Source organism: Bos mutus, chromosome 13 (assembly GCF_027580195.1).
Source record: "Bos mutus isolate GX-2022 chromosome 13, NWIPB_WYAK_1.1, whole genome shotgun sequence".
Classification (NCBI taxonomy): Eukaryota; Metazoa; Chordata; class Mammalia; order Artiodactyla; family Bovidae; genus Bos; species Bos mutus.
The window spans coordinates 15,112,544-15,139,130 of NC_091629.1; the positions used below are offsets into that span (position 1 = coordinate 15,112,544).

At 44.4% G+C, this 26,587-nt stretch overlaps 1 protein-coding gene across 3 annotated transcripts in view; it reads right to left on the reverse strand.

The window, feature by feature from the left end:
* Positions 1-26,587, reverse strand: part of DOK5 (docking protein 5) — a 151,307-nt gene that overhangs the window by 69,463 nt on the left and 55,257 nt on the right. For 2 of the 3 annotated variants that reach the window (XM_070380999.1, XM_005891094.2), the window contains one exon: positions 12,116-12,223. In XM_070380999.1, coding sequence (XP_070237100.1) covers positions 12,116-12,223 — 108 coding nt within the window. Of the gene's footprint in view, positions 1-12,115; positions 12,224-24,024; positions 24,045-26,587 lie in introns of those variants that run through there. The other variant, XM_070381000.1, reaches the window with a different exon arrangement.

A 26,587-nucleotide genomic window follows, 5' to 3' on the forward strand; every position in this document is an offset into this window, starting at 1 on the left:
GCACTCGCCTCATCCTTCCCAGGGAAAAGATTTCACAAAGTCCGGGGCTATTTTTGGTTGCCAAAACTGGGGGGTGCTCCTGGCATCTAGGGGGTAGAAGTCAGGAGACGCTGCTAAACATAGTGCAAAGAACAGGCCGGCTCCACACCAAAAATGTTAACAGCGCAGAGGGTGGAAAAACCGCGTTAGAGGAAAAGTGGAGAATGGACACGGCTGATGCATCACGCAGCCTGAGTGTGCTGTTCACACAGGACTAATGAGGATGGCGTCCTCTGGGGCTGAGCATCGCGCCGCTGGCTGGGCCACACGTGGCCTCAACCGTGGGGAACGGTGGGAACACGACCGGGGGTGGAAACAAGGCCCAGAGAGGTCAGCAGACAGCCAGGCAGTGAGCAGATAGGACTTAGCTCAGCTTAGTGTGGGGTGGGGGATGGAAAATAGGGGGCGCTAAAGAGCTGCTTAATTCCTCCGCAGTTCTCCTTTGCTAACTCTCTGAGCATCAAAACCCAGCACTGTGACTCCCTCAAAGGAAAGAGCGATATTCAGCACACTCCTAAATCTCTGATAAATCTTTAAGTATCCCATCCAGTTAGGAATTCCAAAAAAAAAAAAGAACTGGCAAATTAATTTGGCTGTTTAAAGCCATATTCCAGATGTCTTATTCGTCATAAATGATAGTATTCATTGAAATAAATGTTTAACAGCCAGCAATTAACAAAGTGGCCATACTTTAAAAGTTTAACTTGCTGCTGATATAGGTTTGCATTAACAACTTGGAAAACAATTACAAATTACACAATTCAATTTTCCAAACGGGTTATTTTGTAACTAGACAGAGAAACTGCTGAAATTTCTTCTGGTGCTTCAAGGGAAGATTAATACAATCGGATTTTTTAAAAGTACACTCCCTTGAGGAGCTGGTATATTCCTGTCAGAATTATGCAATTAGTCAACGTTGTGTGGGAATATTAAATACGTTGCTGCTATGCTGCAAAGTCAAGAGCCATTTAGGAAAACAAGGATTTGATTTCCAATTTTTCCCCTTCTTTTGCTGATGTTAATTTACAGATGATGATTTATTTATGTTTACAGAGTGAAATGGAGACTGCTACCTAAAAGGCAATTTTTCTGCCTTGCTTTTGTAAGCTGTATCCTAATTATTTTTCCCCTTGTGGCACTGAATGAATTCAGTGAGCAATTCACTTTGTATATGCAAATTGCAAAGCTCTGCAGAAGCTTCAAATTATTTCACTCTAAAAAAATAAATAAATAAAGCCATTATCCTACGGAAAATGAACAGGCATAAATCCCTTTAACTTCTGTAGGTTGCCTTTGAAATTAAGTCATGTAAAAGCAATACATTTCTGGATCTATAATGTCTTCTCAAGTACAGGATTAATAAAACAATCCATTACATGATTATTATTGTTATTACATTATTATCAGTTGAACTTTTCAGAGCACTCTAAAAAGCTCTAATAAATATTCCCATTAAAATTTTCCTAAGCACTTCTTATAATGTGTTTCAAACATTTTAAGTGTTTCGTATTGTCTTTCCTAAAAAAAAAAAAGTACCAATGGTTTTAAAGCAGTGCCAGTATGCAAGGACAGATAAAGAAGGAGACACATTCCCAGTTCTAATCAAAAGTTGTCAGCATAAAACATTTCTATCCACTAATCTCCCCTCAGGACCTGGAACACAGCAGTTTAAGCAAACATTTTACAAAAGATTCCTTAAGAAAGAACCATCCTAGACAGTTAAATCCCAGCCCCAAGAGATGGTTTCATTCTTTCCAAATATATACACATGCCCTTGGTCACTTAAAATAAATTGGACTAGAGCCTGTCTGAGGTATAAATTTGGACTGTCTGCCCTGAAGAGTGGAGCTTTATTTGTACATGTGAAATAACTGAAATAATCTGTCCACATCATCTTTCTTAAAAATAAAAAGCCACACACACACCAAAGAGTACTTACACTGAAAAGTCTGCATCTGAAATTTACAGACAGAATGGAGTCTGGGGTGAAGGACACTTTCCTAAACTGGTCGTGGGTGTGGGATTTTGGATAATCTATCTGGAGACAATTTGGCAGTAGTTACAAAAATGTTAACAGCACAGGATATCTATCAGCTGACCATCCCGCGTCTAAGAGATTTCCTCTCAAGAAGATCTGCATGAGCATACAAAGATACATGCACAAGTTTTTCACCATAGTAGAATTTAAATTTATAAAATATTAGAAATTTTTTTGCCCATCAATTTGGGTATTTTTCAACAGGTTGTGGTGTATCAATATTAAAGAGTACTCTGGTTCTGTTAAATTAATGAGGTGTAGCCACTAATTATGGACTTGGAGTGGTAGTCAAAGCATGAGAGAAAGGGCATAACTAACGTGGCCATGTGTAGTGTCTCATAAATACAAATATTCTGAATGTGAAACAAGTCACTACTAAAAGTTATGTAAGGACTGACTACAGGCTCATCAAAATGTCCTGGAGAAATCTGTAACTATGGTCTCCTTAAACACAATATGCATAATATGCAATGAATTACTGAATTTCTGCGTTAAAAATGTGATCTATATATGTGTGAGAATTTGTTTCTATTTGTGTACAGAGAAAAAAAGAGTCTGAAAAGTACACATGAATCCATTAGTATTTTTTCCGAAGAAGAAGGCAGTGGCACCCACTCCAGTGCTCTCGCCTGGAGAATCCCAGGGACGGGGGAGCCTGGTGGGCTGCCGTCTCTGGGGTCCCACAGAGTCGGACACGACTGAAGTGACGCAGCAGCAGCAGCAGCAGCAGCAGCATTTTTTCCGAAGGACAGGGACTAGGGTCCACAATAGTATTTTTTTGTTTTTCATTTTACTCCATGCATTTCAGAACTGTTTACATTTGGTGCAAGAAACATGTACGATATTTACAATTTTAAAAAATAATGTGATAAGAAAAAGAAAAAAGAAATCTGCAAAAAGTTGTAAAATGAGGTAGACGGAGCATCACCCTTTGGTCAACAATATCCTGTACTTTCTCCCACACCCAAAAACCATTTGACTCATTTTTTACCGACTAAACAAAATCCATCGTTCTCTGACATCACCGACAGAGAGCTTCTGTGTGTACCTGGATTATAGTCAAGCGTTTCCACATAAACACAAATGCAAAATCATATAGACAAGTCCTCAGAATTCAAGTTTTTAAGAAATTCAAGTAAGAAATACATATGAATGGGGGGAGCAAAGGCATTTACATTCAGTGGACTTTGTCCCTGCTTGTTTTTGTCTTGTTCCTTTTCCTTGCGTGCATATGCACATTTCTTAAGGACAAGACTAAGTCAAGCAAACTAACGGATCAGTGCCAGACTACACAGATGACACTCTGATAAGCCCTCAAAACTTGAGGCTTTTTCCCAAAATGCAAGGACCACTAATCAATTCAAATGATTACTCAAATAATTGTGGGACAGGAAAAAAAAATTAAACCAGATGACCGTTTTACTGATTACAGGCCAGAGAGGGCAAGTCTACACAAGATTTAATGCAGAAGGGCTTGAATTTAATCCAGATTAAGTGGAATAATCACATATGAACCTAAGTAAACATGTACAGGACACAGAGGCTGAATACTACCAAATGACAATGAAAGAAGGTTTTAAAATTCAAATAAATGGAATGACCATGTTCATGAATGCAAAGATCTGATACAGAAAAGATGTCAAGTTCTCCCACAATTTGATTTATAGGCTTAATGTAATTATTCAGATTTCTAACGTGGGTTTTCTATAAGCACAGACAAATCTAAAATTTTATGGAGAAGCACTAACATAACTAAAACGACCTTTAAAAACAGAGTAACTGCAAGCATTCATTTCTACCCAATATTATTAGTATATATTTACAGTAATCAAAGAATGTGATACCGAGCTCAATGAAAAAGAACAGAAAACCCAGAAATAGACCTGTGCTAATACTCAAAACGGTTCTTGGTTAAATGTGCAAAAGCAGTTCGGTGGGAAAAGAACAGGTTGTTGTTTTTTTTTTACAACAAAGGGTATTGGAATAATTGGACAACCATAGGCAAAAAGGAAAGAAACTCAAGCTCCGTCTCACATCTCATACAAAAATTAAACTCAAGATGAACCATGAACTTAAATTTATAACTTAAATTATACACTATAAATTATAAATAATTTATACTATATTATATAGTATAATTATATAGTATAATATACTATATTATATATTCCAAATAATATATACTATTATAAGTAATTTATGCTATAAATTATATTTTAGTATATAAATTATACTAAATATATACTAATAATAACTTAAAATTATAAAATTTTAGAAAAAGAAAATGTTCAGGATCCAAGGCTGGGCAAACAATTCTTAGACTTGACACAAAAAGCATAATTCATATAAGTAAAAATTCAAACAGTGGACCACATGAGACTTAAAACCTTTGGTCTGCAAAAGATCCTGTTAAGAGGATGAAAAGATAAGCTATGGAAAGGGAGAAAATATTTGCAACCACATATCTGACAAAGGACTGCAATCTATACTATATTAAAAAATACTCAAAACTCACTTGTAAAAAAAGTTACTAAAAATTGGTAAAAGTACATAAAGAGATATTCATAGAAAAAGATACACAGCAATTAAAGTGCAGGAAAATACATTCAATATCGTTAGACATGAGGGAATGCAAATTAAAACTGCATGAGATGTGACTGTCGAATGACTAAATTCAGTGACACCACCAAAGGCTGATGAAGATGCAGGAACACGGGGCCGGCCGCTCTCTGCTGGTGGGAATGTGAAATCCACAGCTGCTCTGTAAGGAGGTGCGCAATGTCTTGTAGAAGTAAACGCACAGCCACCATATCCATAATAATAACAAACTAGAAACAACCAAGATGCTGTTCAGTGGGGAATGTAATCACCTGTAGTAATGCATACTGTGGAACACTGGTTAGGGACAGACAGGAGGGGACTATTAGGACACATACCACGGCAACCTGGAGAATCTCACAGGGATTACACTGTTCCCAGGAGCACTATTTACAATGGCCGAGACATGGAGCCACCCAAGCACCCTTCTTAACTGGATGAGAAGATGTGGTTTACACACAGTGGAGTGTTACTCAGCCATGAGAAAGAGTGAAAGATTGTCATTTGCAACAATGTGGATGAACCCCTGAGAGCTCAGCTGGTAAAGAATCCACCTGCAAGGTCGGAGACCTGGGTTTGATCCCTGGGATGGGAAGATTCCCTGGAGAAGAGAAAGGCTACCCACTCCAGTATTCTGGCCTAGAGAATTTCATGGACTGTAGAGTCCATGGGGTTGCAAAGAGTCAGACACGACCAAGCGACTTTCACTCATTAGAGAATATCACGCTTAATGAATTGTCAGAGAAAGACAAATACTGTATGATATCACTTATATGTGGAATCTAAGAAATAATACAAATGAATGTTTATGCAAAATAGGAACAGACTCACAGATATAGAAAACAAATTTGTGGTTACCGAAGGGGAGAAGCCAGCAGGGAGGGGCAGGTCAGGGGTCTGCGATTAACAGGTACAAACTATCGACACCACATATGAAATAGATGAGCAAGAAGAGCACAGCAGTGACCTATGATAGAGGAGAACCTGCAGAAACGCTGAATCGCTTTTTGGATTCCACCTATAGGTAGTATCATCTGGTATCTGTCTGCCTCTGTCTGTCTGACTTCACGCAGTACGACAATCTCTAGGTCCATCCAGGTCACTGCAAGAGCGTCATTTCGTTCTCTTTTACGGCTGAGTGATATTTCATTGAGTATCTACACCGCATCTTCATTATCCATGCACCTGTCAGTGGACATCTGGGTTGCCTCCATGTCCTGGCTCTTGCATTAATGAACAGTGCTGCCATGAGCACTGGGGTGCATGTGTCCTTTCAAAGTACAGTTTTCTCTGGATATAAGCCCAGGAGGGAGACTGCTGGACCAAATGGGCCCTCTCTTTTCAGTTTTTTAACAAGCAGCCATACGGTTCCCCACAGTGGCTGTGCCAGTTTACATTCCCACCAACCATGCAAGAAGGCTCCCTCCTCTCCATACCCCTCCAGCATCTACTGTTTCTAGATCTTTTGATGATGGCCATTCTGACTTGTATGAGGTGCTAACTCATTGTTGATTTTTGATGATGGCCACTCTGACTTGTGTGAGGTGCTAACTCATTGCTGATTTTATTTGCATTTCTCTGATAATTAGCGACGTTGATCATCTTTTCATACACTTATCGGCCCTCTGTATGTCTTCTTTGGAGAAATGTCTATCTAGATCTTCTGCCCATTTTTTGATGGGGTTGTCTATATTTTTTGATAGTGAGCTGTATGAGCTGCTTGTGTGTTTAAAAATTGGAGCTTAATCTCCCGTCGAGCACTTTGTTTACAAATATTTTTTCCCATTCTGTGGGCTGTCTTTTCATTTTGTTTATGGTTGTCTTTGCTATGCAAAAGCTTTTATGTTTAATTAGGTCCCATTTGTTGACTTTTGTTTTTATTTTCATTATTCTAGGAGGTGGATCCAAAAAGATCTTGCTGGGATTTATGTCAGAGAGTGTTCTGCCTTTGTTTTCCTCTAAGAGTTTTATTAAAAACAGAAGCAGAGTGACAGATGTAGAAACAGATATAGTTACCAAGGGGGAGAAGAGGGTATAAGCTGAGAGACCAGAACTGACATACACGCCACTACATTTACATATAAGCAGATGACCAGCGAGAACCTGCTGCACAGCACGCGGAGCTCCACTCAATACTCTGTAATGGTCTATATGGGAACACAATCTAAAAAAGAGTGGATGTATGCACACGCATAAGTGATCCACTTTGCTGGTAGACAGAGAGCCTGGCAGGCTATAGAGTCCATGGGGTCACAAGAGCTGGACATGACTTAGTGACTAACCATGACCATCACATCTGAAACCAGCACAACACTCTAAATTGATACACTCCAATAACAACTGCTGCTGTTCACTCGCTAGGGGGTGTCCCACTCTTTGTGACCCCCATGCTGCAGCTGTCTGGGGAGGCCTTACAAATAGCTGTGAAAAGAAGAGAAGCGAAAAGCAAAGGAGAAAAGGAAAGATATAAGCATCTGAATGCAGAGTTCCAAAGAATAGCAAGGAGAGATAAGAAAGTCTTCTTCAGCGATCAATGCAAAGAAATAGAGGAAAACAACAGAATGGGAAAGACAAGGGACCTCTTCAAGAAAATTAGAGATACCAAAGGAACATTTCATGCAAAGATGGGCTGGATAAAGGACAGAAATGGTATGGACCTAACAGAAGCAGAAGATATTAAGAAGAGATGGCAAGAATACACAGAAGAACTGAACAAAAAAGATCTTCATGACCCAGATAATCACAGTGGTGTGATCACTCACCTAGAGCCAGACATCCTGGAATGTGAAGTCAAGTGGGCCGTAGAAAGCATCACTACGAACAAACCTAGTGGGGGTGATGGAATTCCAGCTGAGCTATTTCAAATCCTGAAAGATGATGCCATGAAAGTGCTGCACTCAATATGCCAGCAAATTTGGAAAACTCAGCAGTGGCCACAGGACTGGAAAAGGTCAGTTTTCATTCCAATCCCAAAGAAAGGCAACACCAAAGAATGCTCAAACTACTGCACAATTGCACTCATCTCACATGCTAGTAAAGTAATGCTCAAAATTCTCCAAGCCAGGCTTCAGCAGTATGTCAACCGTCAACTTCGAGATGTTCAAGCTGGTTTTAGAAAAGGCAGAGGAACCAGAGATCAAATTGCCAACATCTGCTGGATCATCGAAAAAGCAAGAGAGTTCCAGAAAAATATCTATTTCTGCTTTCTTAACTATGCCAAAGCCTTTGACTGTGTGGATCACAATAAACTGTGGAAAATTCTGAAAGAGATGGGAATACCAGAGCACCTGACCTGCCTCTTGAGAAACCTATATGCAGGTCAAGAAGCAACAGTTAGAACTGGACATGGAACAACAGACTGGTTCCAAATAGGAAAAGGAGTACATCAAGGCTGTATATTGTCACCCTGCTTATTTAACTTATATACAGAGTACATCATGAGAAATGCTGGGCTGGAAAAAGCACAAGCTGGAATCAAGATTGCCGGGAGAAATATCAATAACCTCAGATATGCAGATGACACCACCCTTATGGCAGAAAGTGAAGAGAACTAAAAAGCCTCTTGATGAAAGTGAAAGTGGAGAGTGAAAAAGTTGGCTTAAAGCTCAACATTCAGAAAACGAAGATCATGGCATCTGGTCCCATCACTTCATGGGAAATAGATGGGGAAACAGTGGAAACAGTGTCAGACTTTATTTAGGGGGGCTCCAAAATCACTGCAGATGGTGACTGCAGCCATGAAATTAAAAGATGCTTACTCCTTGGAAGGAAAGTTATGACCAACCTAGATGGCATATTCAAAAGCAGAGATATTACTTTGCCAACTAAGGTCCGTCTAGTCAAGGCTATGGTTTTTCCAGTGGTCATGTATGGATGTGAGAGTTGGACTATGAAGAAAGCTGAGGGCCGAAGAATTGATGCTTTCGAACTGTGGTGTTGGAGAAGACTCTTGAGAGTCCCTTGGCTGTAAGGAGATCCAACCAGTCCATTCTGAAGGAGATCAGCCCTGGGATTTCTTTGGAAGGAATGATGCTAAAGCTGAAACTCCAGTACTTTGGCCAGCTCATGCGAAGAGTTGACTCATTGGAAAAGACTCTGATGCTGGGAGGGATTGGGGGCAGGAGGAGAAGGGGACGACAGAGGATGAGATGGCTAGATGGCATCACTGACTCGATGGATGTGAGTCTGAGTGAACCCCGGGAGTTGGTGATGGACAGGGAGGCCTGGCGTGCTGCGATTCATGGGGTTGCAAAGAGCTGGACACGACTGAGTGACTGAATGAACTGAACTGAGCCTGTAATTAATTAATAAAAATAATTGAAAAAATACTGAATCAATATGCAATAAGTATTGCATATTCCCTACACTTCAATAAATAAATAAAGTGAGGTTAATTAACAAAAGAGAAAAGAGAAAGCAAGCTTCCCAAACCCAGGGCCAGCATACTTCCCACCATGCGATTTGCCTTGGTCTCGAAAACAACAGTTGACCATCATTCTACTTAGATTTCCTCCCAATTGTTATGCACACCAAACAAGTAAAAGTACGCACAGAAACTCTCACCCCTTCTGCTCCGTGTGGGCTGTTTGCATTTGCTGAGTGAGAACAATAAACCAGTATTTAACGGGAAGGTCAGGAACTAAATGTAAAGTCACTGGAGCCCCACATTTAAACTTACTGATGCATGTCAATTATTTCTCAATAAAACTGGAAAGAAAGAAAAAATAAAGTCACTGGAGTCTTAATATTGCTACAATTACAGTTAATCAAGTTCACAGCCATTTCTGACAGCTCTGGGCTTGAGGGGCACTTCACGAAAGAGGTAAAGACATGAACAGAACGCCTCCGTCTGGGCATCAGTCACGTATTTATTTCCCAGTTTTTGTATGAGAACACCTGTAGTCACCTTGCCAGTGAGCAAAGCGCCAAATTTTAAAATTGTACGGTCAATTTCCTTTTTAAAAACTGTAAAGAATCACATGTGTAAAACTGGTGTGGTCTTCTGCCCCCATAATACTGTCTTTAAAAGTGAAAGTAAAGCAGCACTTCGCTCCACACACGCCCAGGTCTCCTGCAGGAGAGAGGGGTGTCTGCGCCACGCCGTCCCTGCGCCGATCACACAGCCTCATGTACAGTGCTTCATGTCTTGTGGAAGCTGCTTTTTATTTGTATTCAAACAAACTCTGAAATCCGGTCATGGTGAGCTACTTATCGCCCTAGTACTTTTATTATCAAGATTCATAAATTACACAGCATTTAGATAAAAAATGCACATCTCAGAGTTACTCCAGCTTTTTATATGCCCCAGAGAGATTAATATTAAATGTATCAGATCTGAAAGAGTGAGGAGGGTGAATCGGCTACAGGAACTCATCAAGGGCTTGGAGGCTTAATGGAGATAATTCTTCCGTTCCAATGCTTTGAACTTTGGTTAATGATTATTATAGATGAAAGGGACTGGCTTACCACGTTCCCCAAAGATACACACATTAAATTCCACAGCCAGCAGGTAGGGGTCTGGGAGACAGGGCGAGCTTGTCCTCAAACGCCCTTGGCTTGTTCCGCATGCAAGGGGAATGTTCCCAGGGCACTCTGGTTCTGCAGGTGGGTCTGCTCTCAAAAGCCTTCCCAGTCCTGGCTTCCTCTGCCCCAGCACCACGCACTGCATTTCCTCCAATCAGAACTCTTCCTCCCAGTTTCAGACGCCTCAAGCCTCCCTGATGAGCTAAATGAAAGTGATGCATGGACATCCACATCTATTCCCCGTCCTCTGTCGGTAACACCCGAATCTCTTCAATCAAGAGTTTCAAGAGCAGCTTCCCCGGTGGTCAGGTGGCTAAGACTCTGCACTCCCAATGCAGGGGCCGGACTCAACCCCTGCTCAGGACTAGAGCCCACACACCACACCTAAAGACCCCGCGTGCTACAACCAAGACACGACAAAACAGAAACAAAACAAATAAAGATCTTTGATATTTAAAAAAAAAAAAAGTTTAAGAAGTGTCTGCTACGTTAGGCCCTGGTAAGGAGTAGAAGCAGATGTACCCCTGACTCCAAAATCTCTGCCCTTGGGAACCTTGTTTTTTGGTGGTATTGTAGTGAAGACAATAAGAAATAACTGAGCAATATGTATGCAGTATGATAAGAGCTAAAAACAAAGGGAGAGGGAGCGGGAGGGTGTCCAAGGACTTCATTTTAAATAACGAGGGCAGGTAAGGGGCTCGCTTAGCGGAGGAACTTGAAGGGTGACATGAACAAAGGAAGGATATGATTATGTGGATATTTGCAAGGAGAGCCTTCCAAGCAGAGGGAAGGGGAATTCAAAACAGGGGATGTGCTTGGCTGTCTTACGGAGAGTTCAGAGCCCAGGGTATTTGTCGCAGGGCCAAGCAGGGCTGGGGAAACTGCACACGTGAAGTTAAACAGGCGGCAGGAAGTCACATGTGTGACGGGTGGACCGTTATACCAACCTGACTGAGGGTTCTGCACCAGAGAATCATGATGCAATACGAGCATCTCAAATAGACTCCAGAGGGCTGGGAGTTAGGTATCGTGGACCTAGGTAGAGTTAGTTAGGCCTGGACCACAGGGGTCTGTTGTTTATCACTCAGTCCTGTCTGACTCCTCGTGACCCCATGGACTGTAGCCCGCCAGGCTTCTCTGTCCATGCAGATTTCCAGGCAAGAGCACTGGAACCACTTGCCATTTCCTCCTCCAGGGGATCTTCTCAACCCAGGGATTGAACCGGGGTCTCCCGCATTGTAAGCAGAAGCTTTACCCTCTGAGCCACCAGGGAAGATTCGATACTCCAAGAAAAATTTTTTAAAAACTGGAGTCATAATAGGTGAAAACTGGAAAAAAACTAAGTATCTATCAACAATAAAATGGGAGGCCTCCCTGGTGGTCCAGTGGTTAAGAATCCACCTTGCAAAGCAAGGGACACTGGTTTGATCCCTGGTAGCTCCCACGTGGACGGAGCACCTAAGCCGGTAGCCCACAACGACCTGAGACACCGCTCCTGAGCCTGCAAGCCGCAACTCCCGAGCCCAAGGGCCGCAACTCCTGAAACCCAGAGCCCACGCTCCACAAGAAGAGGAGCCACAGCAATGACAAGCTCACACACGGCAACGAGAGGAGCCCCGCCCAGGACTAGAGACAGCCTGCATGCAGCAGCAGAGACCCACCACAGCCAAAACACATCATAAATAAACAAATTAAAAAAAACAAAACAATAAAATGAATAAGCTACAAAAGAAACAAATAACAACAACCAAAAAAGAAAACAATGAGCAAGCAGTTACCACTTCAGAGATGTTACATTCTTGGGAAAAGTAACTTTTGTAACGTGGTTAAAAAAGCAAGACAAGTTTTCAGACTCAAAGAACGTGAGTTCCCTAGTTACGAACAGACTCCTGGAAAGCTACAATAATCGAGTCTTACCTTATGATAACACCTAAAATAGGCGGCACGTTCATCAGAAAATTTCTCCAGTCTCTTTGGACCTTTGCTGGACGCTTTCTTGAATACTAACCAACATCGTTGATAAATCTGGAAGTGAATACAAAGACAGCACTCAGCATCACAGCCGACTCAGATATTACTGGCATTTGCATTTAAATGTTTTCTTTTTGACGTTTTCGCCTGTAAAATATTCATAAACCGTAAATGTGATGTTGCTTTGGGAAAACAAAATTTTAAAACCCCAAACTGTTTCCACAATGGGTGTATTATGCTGTTCAGAAAAATCACTGGAATCAAAAGAAAATAAGTATTTAGAGGCACATATCTTCATTCTTTGACAACATTTCAGAAGAAGTCCCAGAGATAAAAACCCCAAATCAGCACAAACAAGACAAGCTTTCACGGCACGTGCCCTAATTCCAAACGCCATTACTTATGGAGATCACAGCCTGAGACACGCCAAAGGCGAGAAGACCTAGGAAGGGACAGCCCCTGCGTGTCATGGGACGTTCCTCATACCCGATGGTCAGGAGCTGGGCCAGACAGCAGACTAGCTAATAAATGCAGATGAACACCAACCACATTCTCCTTCAGAAAATTCAACCCGGAGACTCAAAGATTATTGCCAGGCTGGGGTGCAGTCCGAGTTAATACTGCAACATATTAAGGGTCATAAAAACATGGAGACAAAAGTGGAAAAGTAATTCAGTGGACAGAGGGTGGCCTTTTAAACAAACGGTGCTCAAAACACTGAATGCCTGTGCTTAGTCACTCAGTCGTGTCCGACTCTTTGCAAACCCAAGAACTGCAGTCAGCCAGGCTCCTCTATCCACCGAATTTTCCAGGCAAGAATACTGGAGTGGGTTGCCATGCCCTCCTCCAGGGGATCTTCCCAACCCAGGGATTGAACCCAGGTCTCCTGCATTGCAGGAGGATTTTTCACCATCTGAGCCACCAGGGAAGCCCAAAAAACTGAATATCCATAGGGAATTAAAAAAAAAAAAACCTTGACCCAAAAGACTCATACAAAATTAACTCAAAATGGACTCAAATATTTTAAAAAGTATATACATATATATATCACATATATATATATACTTAGGGAGGAAAAAGGAAATGTTTGGGAACACGGTCTGAGTGAAGAGTTCTTAGACCTCAGGTTGCTATTGTTTACTCCCTAAGTTGCATCTGACTCTCTGTGACCCCATGGAGCCCGCCAGGCTCCTCTATCCATGGAATTTTCCAGGCAAGAATACTGGAGTGGATTGCCACTTCCTCCTCTAAAGAATCTTCCTGACCCAGGAATGGAACCCGAGTCTCCTGCATTACAAGTGGGTTCTTTACCACTGAGCCACCAGGGAAGCCCTAGCTCAGTTTAGTTCAGTTCAGTCGCTCAGTCGTGTCCGACTCTTTGCAACCCCATGAATCGCAGCACGCCAGGCCTCCCTGTCCATCACCAACTCCCGGAGTTCACTCAGACTCATGGCCATCGAGTCGGTGATGCCATCCAGCCATCTCATACTCTGTCGTCCCCTTCTCCTCCTGCCCCCAATCCCTCTCAGCATCAGAGTCTTTTCCAAGGTGTCAACTCTTCGCATGAGGTGGCCAAAGTACTGGAGTTTCAGCTTTAGCATCATTCCTTCCAAAGAACACCCAGGACTGACCTCATGTCAAAATCTTAATCCATAAGAAAATGTTGCCACATGTAACTCACCAAAATTTAAAACTTTGGCTAGGTGAAAAATTCTGCTGATGGAATGAAAAGACAAGCTGGGGGGAAAAAATGTGCAAACCATATATCTGACATAGGCTCAGTATCTGGAATACACAGAGTCCTCAGATTTCAACATTAAAAAAGCACACCATCCATTTATAAAGTGGACCACAGACATTTCACCAAAGACAGCACACAGGTGATCGAGAGGCACATGAGGAGGAGCTCTCGGTCATTAAGCCTTCAGGGAAATGCAAATTAAAACCACAGCGAAACACTTCGAACCAATGAAATGTGTGAATCACAACCACAAACATTAAGACCATGATGAAGCACACGCCTACCAGGCTGGCTCAAATAACAGTAATACCACCAAACGCTGGCAAGGATGCCAATCAACTGGATCGCTTTCGCACTGCTGCCGGGAATATAAAATGTCCAACTCTGAAACACAGTTTGGCAATTCCTTAAAGAACTAAGCAAGCAGCACAGGACTTAGAACTGTACTCTTAGGAATCCAGGCCGGAGAAACGCAAACTCCCCGCACACAAAACACGTGAACACGAATGCTCACAGCAGCTGGATTTGTGCCAGGGCCAACTGCACACAACCCGTCTATTCTCCACCGGGGAAACAGCTAGACGACTCGGGGAACAGTCCCATCATGGAACACCACTCAGCTACAAAAACAACTTGAACGCGTCTTCAGAGAATAATGCTGCCTGAGGCGGGGCGGCGGGGCGCGCACGGAGCCAGACCCAAAGGCCGCGTACTGTATGGCCGCATTAAGAGCAAGTATAGCAATGGAAATCAGAGCGGTCATCAGGGCTGAGGGCTGTGTGAAGAGGGAGCGGAAGGGAGGAGGGGTATAGCAATGGAAATCAGATGAGTGGTTATCAGGGGTGAGGGCTGTGTGAAGAGGGAGCGGAAGGGAGGAGGGGTGCCTATAGGTGACAGGTGGGTCCCGGCAGCGATGAAGCTGCCCTGTATCCTGACTACGAATACTATCGTCTTGGGTACAGTGCATTGCTGGGGACCTCCCTGAGGGTCCAGTGGTTAAGAATCCGCCTTGAAATGCAGGGGACGCGGCCTCGATCCGTGGTCGGGGAGCTAAGATCACACAGGTCTAGGGGCGAGTACACGCCCATGCACCGCATCTACTGAGCCCGAGCACCAAACCAGAGAGTCCATTTACCTGCTGCAACTAAGACTCGGCCAAATAAAAATTACATACATGAATCTAAAAAATACTGCGTTGTTTCAAAGATATTACCACCAGGGAAACTGGTTAAAGAACACAGGATCTTTGTGTAATATTTCTTACAACCAAATGTGAATCTACTATTATCTTAAAACAAAACACTTATAAATTTTTAACAGAAAAGTGCAGAGATATGTAACCAAGATCTCAAAAATTACAGCCTAATCTAAAAACAGTTACCTGCTTCTTTTGCTATCAAACTGAAGTCTAATTAACCACTAGACTAAGTAACTTTAGAAAACTAAATGGCAAGAGTCATCAGTAAGAGTTCAAACACCAAATCCTTTTCAGGATGGAGAATCAGCCATGGAGATTAACACGTGGAGGGCTGTGGCTGGCAAATAGAAAACTTACCAATATCTCATTGGTGTCTGAATAACAGATGAGATCACTGGCTTCCTTAAAACCTAACCACCAGAAAGAGGACGATAATTACAGCGGCAATGACTGTCACTATGATTGTTCAAATAAAAGACGTGGAAAACAGGTTTCTCGACGTCATTCTATCATCGGCAGCTCCTCTCTTCTGGACACGGCCATGCAAATGTGTTAGAGACAGCATGCTAAGGTATGCAAGAAACATGCATACTACGGGAAAAAATATTTTCATCAAAGAGGACATTTTATATTTCCAAATTATGCTGTAACTTTTAGGCCCAGTCTTGAATGACAGCATTTCTACTTTAAAACAAAGTTATTCATTTTCTTCAGGATCAAACCACATTTGTCTGGCTTCTGTCTGAAGTCTGTCACACGCAAGCTAAAGATTCCTCAATTTAAGCAGGCCTGATGACTTCCATCTTCGATTCATCCACATTACTCTTGGAGGATTTTTGTTTTTCTTTTGTTTTATTAAGCAGTAAGAGCAACAGTGAAGGGTTATAATCAAATAACCGCCAAAGCACTATTGTATAGATTCACATTTATACAACATAAATAAACTTGTAAAATGGATACACATTCTGTATTGTTCACTGCTGCTGCTGTGCCGCGCTCAGTCGCGTCCGACTCTCTGCGACCCCGTGGACCGTAGCCCACCAGGCTCCTCTGTCCATGGGGTTCTCCAGGCAAGAATACTGGAGTGGGTTGCCATGCCCTCCTCCAGGGATCTTCCTGACCCGGGCATGGAACCCAAGTTTCCTGCATTGCAGGCAGATTCTTCACCACTAAGTCACCTGGGTATCCAGGCTGTATTGTGCAAATATTGTTTATAATGACTGGCTGGAAAGTCACCCTGGAACAGACTAAAACATGCTGGATCATCAGGAGATAAGGAAAATTCCAACACTAGGTTTATGAAAAGAGGGAGTTGAGTGATTCTCAAGCAGTGGTCCAGCCTCACTCAAGATAATTGTTAATTATGCAGATTCCTAGAGATTAGCCAAGGTCAACTGCATCAGAATGGGGCCAGACAAATTGGCTGTTTACCACATTCCCCAGGAATTTTGCTTGCTAATTTGCAAACCAAGGCATGAATATTCATAAAGACTTGCAGACAACCCAGTGCTCCCCGGAGGGATGGCCAACAAAGACTCCTCCGGCAACTGCTCCGCCCACAGTGAGGGCCTCTGAGGGTGTGATGTCCGGTGAGGACCGTGACCTGGGGCATGGAGGGGCGGGAGATGCTGTCCTGAGACTCAGTGCCGGTGACAGTGAAGTCAGCTGAACCACAGCAAACCCGTTTCACCTGCCCTACACTCTTAGTCTCAAGAACAGAACAGCCACCAAGTACCAGAGAATTACAGACTTTTGCTCCATGTCTCAGAATCGGTGAGAGGGGACAAGGCAGGAGGACTCACTGAGGACGGGGATGCGTGGGGACGAGCCGGGGTGACTGGCGCGCGTCAAAGGGCGACAGCTTGAGAATCATCTCGCTTGCTTACTGGCAGAGGGCAGCGTTTCCTTCGTCGATTAATTCTTCCAATGATCTCCTTCATAGCACATCTATGGCCCATCTATAGTAGTTTTTAGTTAACATTTTTCTTTCAACTGATTTTTTTAACTGAAGCTTTTTTATCCCAACTGTGACAGCAAAGTGTAGTTTCATGGGACAAGAAGCGTAGGTAATCCTAATGATGAGCCTGCATGCTAAGTCACATCCACTGGGTCCCTATGGACCCCCTGGACTGTGACCCGACAGGCTCCCTTGTCCGCAGATTCTCCAGGCAAGAACACTGGGCGGGTTGCCATGCCCTCCTCCAGGGATCTTCCCAACCAGGGGATCAAACCCGAGTCTCTCACGTCTCCTACGCTGGCAAGTGGGTTCTTTACCGCTAGCACCACTCTTAAGATAATTTGACGACAGAATACCTTTATGTTGAAATATCTCACCTGCCATACATTAGGGTTCTGCGTTCTCAGCACAACTGGCATTTAAGACAGTTATGTTTTTAGTTGGGGCGGGGGCGCTGTGCATCGTGGGATGTCTCAGAGCCTCTTTGGGCTTCATCAACTGAATGCAGGAAGCACGCTTCTCCTACTCCGTTGACACTGCTGAGTGTCCCCTGGCGGGCGGTGAGGGGTGTAAAGTCAGAAGCACTATTCTAGATGAATTCACGCTGATCTGAGATTGCAGAGTTGAAGAATATCTTCAAAGTCCTGGACTCGGACAAGCCGATCTACACAAGCCACCGTCGAAGCGACAACAGACACCGCGTCACAGGTTCTGACCACCCACCGAGGGATGGCCACCCACCCCAGCATTCTTGCCGGGGAAAAGTTCCCGTGGACAGAGAAGCCTGGCGGTCCATGTGGGCGCACAGAGTCGGACACGACTTAGTGACTCAACAACAACAATTCTACAGCAGGAAGGTGTGTTTGGGGGGTGGGGCGGGGGGGTGAAGGTAAGTTAGGACTGTTTTCTGTTCTGCCAGAATCTAATTTCTGTAATGGCATCAATTTTCCCTGTTCTCCAGGCAACTCCAGAAGTTGGTGATGGACAGGGAGGCCTGGTGTGCTGCACTCCATGGGGTCGCAAACTGAACTGAGCGACTGAACTGAACTGAACTGAACCAGGCATCTCTCCACCCCAGCCATATCATGTATCCTCATCATATATAAGCCTCATTTCTCACATTCTAGTCCTATTTTTATTTATTCTCTAAAATAAGTCAAATATTCTCTTTGTCTGGGGAGTTAATATCAATACCAAGCATTAGCCGAAAACTTTCTGCATGCAGAATGCTAATTCCTTTTTGTGCATTATCTCAACTAACCTACCCACAGCCCCATAAAACAGAGGCTATCATTCCTCCCATTTCACAACGAGGAAATAGACCTTAGTGAGGTTCCTCACTGGGTGTTAGTTACTCAAGAGCATGAAACTAGAGAGACAAGCCAGTATTCCAACCTTGGTTTGCCTGATTCTGGAGAAAAAGCTCTTAACCATTCCTCCAGGATTTTCCCAGAAAAGCTGGTCTCCTAGAGACACTCAAACTTCTGCTGAGGGTCGAGCCGTCTGTTAGAAGTTGATTTTCATGCTTATCATAATCTATAAAGAGACATTTAGTTGTAACCATATGCTCTTTCATCTGGACAACGACTTTACCGTCTAGCTATTTCAGTGTGACATTTGCATTTGTGATTTTAAGTTCCCTGGCACCAAGCGTTGGCCAAGAGTGAAAATTTTAATGGAGTATCTCTGCAATTGGGGTCTGAAGACCCTATCCCGGAATTGCAAGCCCAGCAGTTTGTAAGATGTGTTTTCTTTTTAAAGAACTCCACCCTCTCCTTAAGTGACAAAGTATTCAGGATCCCTGACCGCAGCTCAGAAACTCAACTGTGCCAAATATTTCTGATTATATGGTAAGTGTCTCACGCAAGCTCTGGGTTTTCCATAGCCTTCCTTCCCTGTCTAACCTGTGGTTGCTCGCTCTAACCGAGCAACTGTAACCGGTTACAGCTGCAGAAAACCAGCGTCCTGGCTCCCCGGCTCCCTGGATGCGAGCAGTCAGCACCCAACCCCCCACCGTGGCCCCGGCGCCCGGCCACAGTGACCCACGGCCCGCCCAGTCCTGAGCCTGCGATGGACGAGCACCAGTCCAAGGGCAAGCCGACAGCCACAGGCACAGCACTGGGTGATGCAGCCTGTCTGTCTGCCACGGTCTCCAGATAATCCTTCCACAAAATGAGAATTCTGACCGAGAAGACGTCTGAGACCGAGGCAGTTATAACATTCTGGCCTAATGAAGGACTCTGTCATTATGAGATTTCAGAAGGTGATAGAAAGTGAAAGTGAAAAGTGTCAGTCATTCAGTTGTGTCCTGCTCTTCGCGACCCCATAGGCTGCAGCCCGCTAGGCTTCTCTGCCCATGGAATTCTCCAGGGCATCTTCCCAACCCAGGGACTGAACCCAGGTCTCCTGCATTGCAGGCGGATTCCTACCGTCTGAGCCACAAGGTGACGGAAGAAGAGTAGAATTCTGTGATTTCACTGAATTGTAACCGGTAGGTGCTACCAACTCCACTCACCAAAATAACGAGCTGGTTCAGAATTACATATTTTATGAGGAGAAAAAGTCACTTTAATGAGTAAACAGCATGACTCTGTGCCTGTCATTTATATGCACTTTTCATTTGTCAGGAAAGAATGTTAATTTGGAGAAGCTGCACAGTGGGTACTGAGGTACATATTAAAATTCACTACAAAGAAAAATCCCAGCAAAAATGAGATAATTAATCATAAAATAAAATTTGTATAAAGAGGATTAAAAGTATTTCAAAAGCATCCACAGGCAATAAATTAGCTGTGCAAACCCTCTGTTGATGTCAAAGTAAATTAACACAACCTTTCCAGGGGAGAAATTATGCCTACCCTTTGACCTGAAAATACTGTTTCTAGGAACTTTCCCCCTAAGGAAATAATTAAGGAAATATGCAAGCATATGGGAATAGGGCTCTTTGGCATAAAACTGAGAGTGCTCTAAATGTTCCAGGGACTGGCTTCATTAACTATGGCATATCTGTAAACTGGAAATTGCCATCATTAAAAACGATGCTGTAAGATAATAGTCATACCACAGGATGTGCTACTAAGTAAGTTATTAAGTAAGAAGAGTAGGTTGTCCCTGCTTTTCAGTTTGTTTCTACTGTAATGTATACATTCAGTCCCCCCCCCCCACACACACACACACACCAGGGGGAACGTATCCGTTTCAAAGGAAAACTATGCATTCTCTAGGACACACACATCCGGTATCACCTGCCTCTGATTCTGAGGGAGACAGTCTACAACTCCAGACTGCAGATCACGGATAAAAATGTAAAATAGCCATAAAGATGCAAATTCTATCCCCTTCAGTACAGGCCTCCCTGGTTTCCCGCCCCCATCATGGAGCCCGCTCAGCCTCCTCTGGGCACACATTTCCCTATGCTGCTTATATAAATGTGTGAGCTCGCTGGCTTCCCCTTAGAACTGGTTACAATATCCTGTGCTGCTCTCTCACTTAATGAGCTAATTAGAATCTTCAGCACGTGCTCTTTCTACATCTGTACGAAAGTCATGATATGAACAGTTAACTGTTTTGAAAACTAGTTTTAACACAATCCATCAGTCGATGAGTCCCGTGTATTTTACCTTCTGGCTGAACCTGGCGTGTCTTCCCCCGCCTCCCCCCGCAGGGACCACCACCCTAATCTGAGCACCACCTCCTGAGCTCCAGAGTCCCCTGCTTTCACTCTTGCCGCGTTTCAGTTCATTTCCTGCAGTACCTCTGGAGTGATCCTTAAAACCCTGATGTGACCACATCAACCCACTGCTGAACACATTTCTGAGGCTGCCTGTTGCCTTTGGGGTACAAACCCAAGTCTTAACGAGAGATTGTAGAACCTGCAAAAGCTGGCCCCACCCTACCTGTTTTGCCTTATTTTGTTGATTTCTTCATTTATATAGTCTGTACTTAGAACCATACACATACATTTTTAGTGGCGATCAAATAAGCAATACGAGGTTACTTGGAAAAATTCTCACGGAATCAGTATTCTGGTCATACATGAGGACCCTTCCCTTGTCAGACAAAACTGACCAATGCAGAGTGGACGGCCAAAGGGAAAAGTGGTGGCTCCTCTCCCCAGTGCTTTCTGTCCCCGGGCAGATCCACAAAGCAGGAGGAAGAGAAGTGAGAACAGGAGCCTGAAGAAGCCACACGCAGTTGCATGTCCTCATTCAACTTCTATTTTTAAGCAGCCTTGAAGAAAAAAGCCAAACAACGCTAAAGAAATGCTAGAGAATCTCGACTACTGGGTGGACATTCTATTCAAACAAAAAATTGGGGAGCTGATGTCACTCATGAATTCAGCAGCCCCCAACCTTTTTTGGCACCAGGAACCCATTTCGTGGAAAATAATTTTTCAGCAGGCCAGGGTGGAGGGGGGTGGTTTGGGATGATTCAAGAACACTACGTTTATTGGGCACTTTATTTCTAATCTAAAGCTACAACTGATCTGAAGATACTCCGCAGTGGGGAGGTTGGGGAACTCCTGCATTAATTCATCAGCAAACACTTACTGAGTGCCTACCATGTGCCAGACACTGTTCAGGTGCTAAGGACGGGGCTGCAAACAGAGTGGAGGAACCTGCTGCCTTCACTGGGCTTCCTGACGCGATATGATGACAAGAGACGTACGGGTACATCTGTGAGCGTATGTCTGGTAGTACACAGGCAATAACGGGTTATGTGGGCTTCCCTGGTGGCTCAGTGGGAAAGGATCTGCTTGCCAATGCAGGAGACGCACGTTCAGACAGAAACATGCCCTGGCATGAGGAGCCATCAGAATTCCAGAGAAGCCAGAGCTGGTGGAGGCGGGGAGGCTGTATGGGTCTAACTGCAAAGACTCTGACTTGTTCTCTGCATGCAATGGGAAGTGAGATGAAGGCTTCTGAATGAAAGTCGTATAATCCAATTTATGTTTAGTACGCGGCAGGGACTTGAAGGCAGAATCGAGGAATGTAGCTAGGAGGTTGCTGCTGCAATAATCTCATGGTGCCCTGAGCCGGGATGGACGTGAGGAAGCAGAGGAGAAGGAGTCCAAGTCAGGATACATTCCGAGAGCAGAACCAACGAGACTCACTGATGAGGCTGGAGGTAAGGATGTGAGTAAGGAGAGCCAGGGATGATTTCAAGATTTTTAGCTCAAGCAAGTAGAAGAATGGAGTTTATGTTAGCGAAGCAAGCAAGCCTGGGAGGGAACCAGAATCTGCAGCGAGAATGCAGAATCTGATGGTGGATATAAGGAGTCTGTTATGCCTGTTAAACACCTAAGTTTTATATATAAACATTCTGTTATTAAACATGAGGACTAGTCAGCTATGTATATATTATACACATAAGCCTAAAATACAAGATTTTATTGTACTTTTTAAATAAACTGACAGCACCATCTTCCCTACAGGCTTATTGGCAGAATGGAATGAGTTAGTGCATTTAAAGGGCTTCTCCTGCCTGGGGGACCCTTTATAGAGGTCAGCAGCTCACACCATCCAGCCAGGAGGTGATCTGCCTGCAAACAAGGACAACACACATTCTAGCTCCTTCGTTTACTCACTGTGAAGCCTGTGAAAGTCGCTCAGTCCTGTCCGACTGTTTGCAACCCCACGGACTCTAGCCCACCAGGCTCCTCCGTCCATGGGATTCTCCAGGCAAGAATACTGGAGTGGGTAGCCACTCCTTTCTCCGGGGGATCTTCCAAAACCAGGGACTGAACCTGGTTCTCCTGCACTACAGGCAGATTGTTTACTGTCTGAGCCGCCAGGGAAGCCCATTTATTCATTAACTTCACAAATATTTTCTGAGCATCTACTATGCTCCAGGCCCTGTTCCAAGGACTGAAGAAATGACAGTCACTTTCTCTTGTGTGGAGTGAGGATAAATAACAATAATAATACCAAGCACATATAATTAACATGAGGATTGAACCGGTTGACATTTATACACATCTCTGTGAACATCATGCAAGTTCTGGTTTTCGCTTCCTTGTGTGTAGAGACAGACAACTCAGTCTCCCCGCCCCAAGCACGAGGCCCAGCACGTGGTCATTACAACCATGGACTGCATCTGCGGGACACCGTGGTTTGGTAGGATGTTCCCAACAAGTATTTGGCGAAGTTAAAAAAAGAAATGATGTCGTCGTGGCTTCCAAAAGTCTGTGAGTGGGCACCACACCAAAATCCCCGACACTGAGTTCCCATTCCTCAGCTTGGCTCTCCGCAGGCTGCCCGCTGCCCGCTGGCCAGACCTCCCCGCCCACCACTGGAGCCCCAGCCTCCAAGTTCCGAGCTTCTCTAATGAGGGAGGAGAGAACGTGCTAGAAGGCTCTTCCCCTTGCTGCTCAGGGGCTGCCTCCCCTCATCCTCCAGGTCGCACGTGAAATTCCTCTGTCACTTCGCGACTGTTGTATAACCAGTCACCCTGGAGCTGAGAAGCTCAAGACAACAAGCCCATTTTCACCCCTGGTGAGCCTGACGGTGGATGGGGCTGCTCTGCTGGTCTCCCCTGGCTCCTTTAAGCAGGGCTCCTGCACAGGTGAGTGGTCAAGGCAGGGCGGTCTGGAGCTTGCCTGGGGTGACTGAGCTCTGCAACTGCGTGGCCTCAGATTCCCCGGGTTAGCTGGGGCGTGTTTCCACGGAGCGAGCAGGAGAATGGCTGGCACCGAGGGGCCTTCATTACCGCGGGACGGGGCGGGGAGCTCTGTCCCCAGTGATCCCGCCGGTGCGGCAGTGGGGTGGTCTCACTGCCACTGACCATCGGTAGATCCTGACCCCTGACACCACCCCCGTGGGGAAAGGGGTGAAGACCTCGTGACTGCGGGGCAGGGTGTAGGGACGCGGCCTCAGTCTCCATGACACCGCAGTGGGCGTGGCTAAGGACTGGCTGAGGGGAGAGGCTGGGCTCCCTGCCTGGCCTTCCAGGACACCCACCTGGGGACAGAGGACCCTGTTACAGTAAACATTCTTCTCTGACGGGATCATGTTGAGCCAAAGGTAACCGAGAAACAGCAGACACAGGACGAATCTCTCTGCCTTCCTCCTTTCTGCCTAAAAGTAAGGAATACATTTCTTTTTAACTGACATGCATTTACACGTGTATGGAGAAGGCAATGGCACCCCACTCCAGTACTCTTGCCTGGAAAATCCCATGGATGGAGGAGCCTGGAAGGCTGCAGTCCTTGGGGTCTCGGAGAGTCGGACACGACTGAGCGACTTCACTTTCACTTTTCACTTTGATGCATTGGAGAAGGAAATGGCAACCCACTCCAGTGTTCTTGCCTGGAGAACCCCAGGGACAGGGGAGCCTGTTGGGCTGCCATCTATGGGGTCGCACAGAGTCAGACATGACTGAAGTGACTTCACTTATTTACACGTGTAAAGGGGCTTCACTCTCTTAAACCAGGAATACAAGAGATGGCACCAAGATGAATCTATTTAACCAACCATACTGAACACCCTCTTCTACAGTAAAAATGTTGTAGTCATCTTCATGCAGTTTACCACCCCGAGCTGCTCAAATTCCCTTTCCTTGTCTAGTCACTTCTCCATAACTCATAGCTCGCTGGTAAAACGGTGTATAAGATTCCAAACCTAAACTCAACATAGAGCGAATGCTCTAAACAGCTTTGCTCAAAGGTGAGACCACACAGGTATTATCAAGAGTCAAGGCGACGTAAGAAGTGGCCAGGAGCTTTCCTGGGGTTCAGTGGTTGAGAATCCTCCTTGCAAGGCGGGGAACACGGGTTCAATCTCTGGTCAGGGAACTAAGATCCCACCTGCCGCAGAGCAACTAAGCCAGTGCACAGCAGCTACAGAGCCTTCCTGCTGCAGCTAGAGGGTCCGAGTGCCTCAGGAAGGATCCTGCAGGACGCCATGAAGATCCAGCGCACTGCAAACTCAGACCCAGTGCAGTCAAATAGCAAAAAAATAAGTATTTTTAAAAAAGAAATGGCCAAACTCTTTTGTAACAGAGTATTTGGGTTTCTTTCTAGCGTCTTTCTTTCTTTCTTTGATACTTTGAGAGAGGGAGACATGAAAAATAAAAAGGACAGAAAGGAGAGAAAGAAGTTATGAATCTGGGCACTGCCTGGAAAATAACAGGCAGAACACAAATCTGAGTTGGGACAAATAAAGGACTTTTAGGAAGTAGAGTAACTAAAATAAAATCCCAAGCCTGCTTCTTTGGATTTTCACTTCTTTCTCTGTTTAGTCCCCAGAGATATGAAGCTATAAATAAAATTTGTACGCTTTGTGTCAGTTTAATTCACAATGCCCAGGTGCTTCACCTAAGAAGGTAGAGGGAAATGTTTTACTCACAGAAGCTCATAAGGATGGAAGTCTAGACTCCTTACTCAGCCTTTGCTGGCATGGAGGTGGGGGGGCGGGGCCCGGTCTATTCTGTGATTCTTGGCTGATATCAGAAGAGGTATTTTCTGAAAGTTTTCTGTGTTACTCAGCCGAGCCTTTTCCAGGTCATCCTTGGATCAGAAAATTGGCGGGGGTGTGCGGGAAGAGGAGGTTCTCCCTGTACCCACTGGCATTTCTCCCTGTGCCCACTGGCATTTCTGATGTGCTGGCTTCTCCAGCGTCACCTTTCAAATACATGAGACAAAACAAAAACCTACGGAAATGACCACTAAGTCGGTCCTCGAAAGCCAAGACCCATGGGGATTTCCCTGGTGGCCCAGTGGTTAAGATTCTGTGCCTTCCACTGCTGGGGACGTGGGTCAATCCCTGGCTGGGCTACTAAGATCCCACATGCCCTGGACACAGCCAAAAGGTTTTTAAAAAGCTGAGGTCTCTGGCCAGTCTGCCCTCTCTTCACCTTTCAGAGTCTTCTTAGTTTGATTTATATATAAAGTCCAGAGTTTATAGTTGTACTTAGCAAAGGAAATAGGGGAGAGTGTGTCTATTCACTTATCCCAGAAGGAGCAAGTAAATATTTTTATAGCCTCCACATAAAACGCTTTTACAAGCCTCTGCTTGTGGCAAGTTTGCTGATAGTTCATCTCACAAGCCCAGAGTCAGGGCAGATGGAGACAGTCAGATTTCAAGGTAAAGGTCCCGGAAGTAACAGAGGCCGAGCACATACTCACGATCCATCATGATGTCACCTCCTCAGAAACACGTCCCGCCTACGAAATCTAACGCACTCTCCTCCCCCTCCTTGCAACTTCAGCGTCTGAAATCATCTTGCTCACTGATTTGTCTGCATATTTATGTTTTACCTTCCTCCCTAAAAAGCAAAAAAACCCATATTTTGTCTTACTTTGAATTCTCAGGACCTAAGAGAGTATAGGCTCTCATTCTTTTTAAATAACTGAGTGCATAAATGAATGAGCAAATTAAAAACATAGGAAAATCCATACTCAGCACTCATGAGCCTTCCACAATTTCATAAATGATGCCCTTAGACATCAAAGTACCTCAGAATGGACCTGACATTTCCAAAAAGCCTTAACATCTTTATACAAGACAGTATTAAAAGAAAATA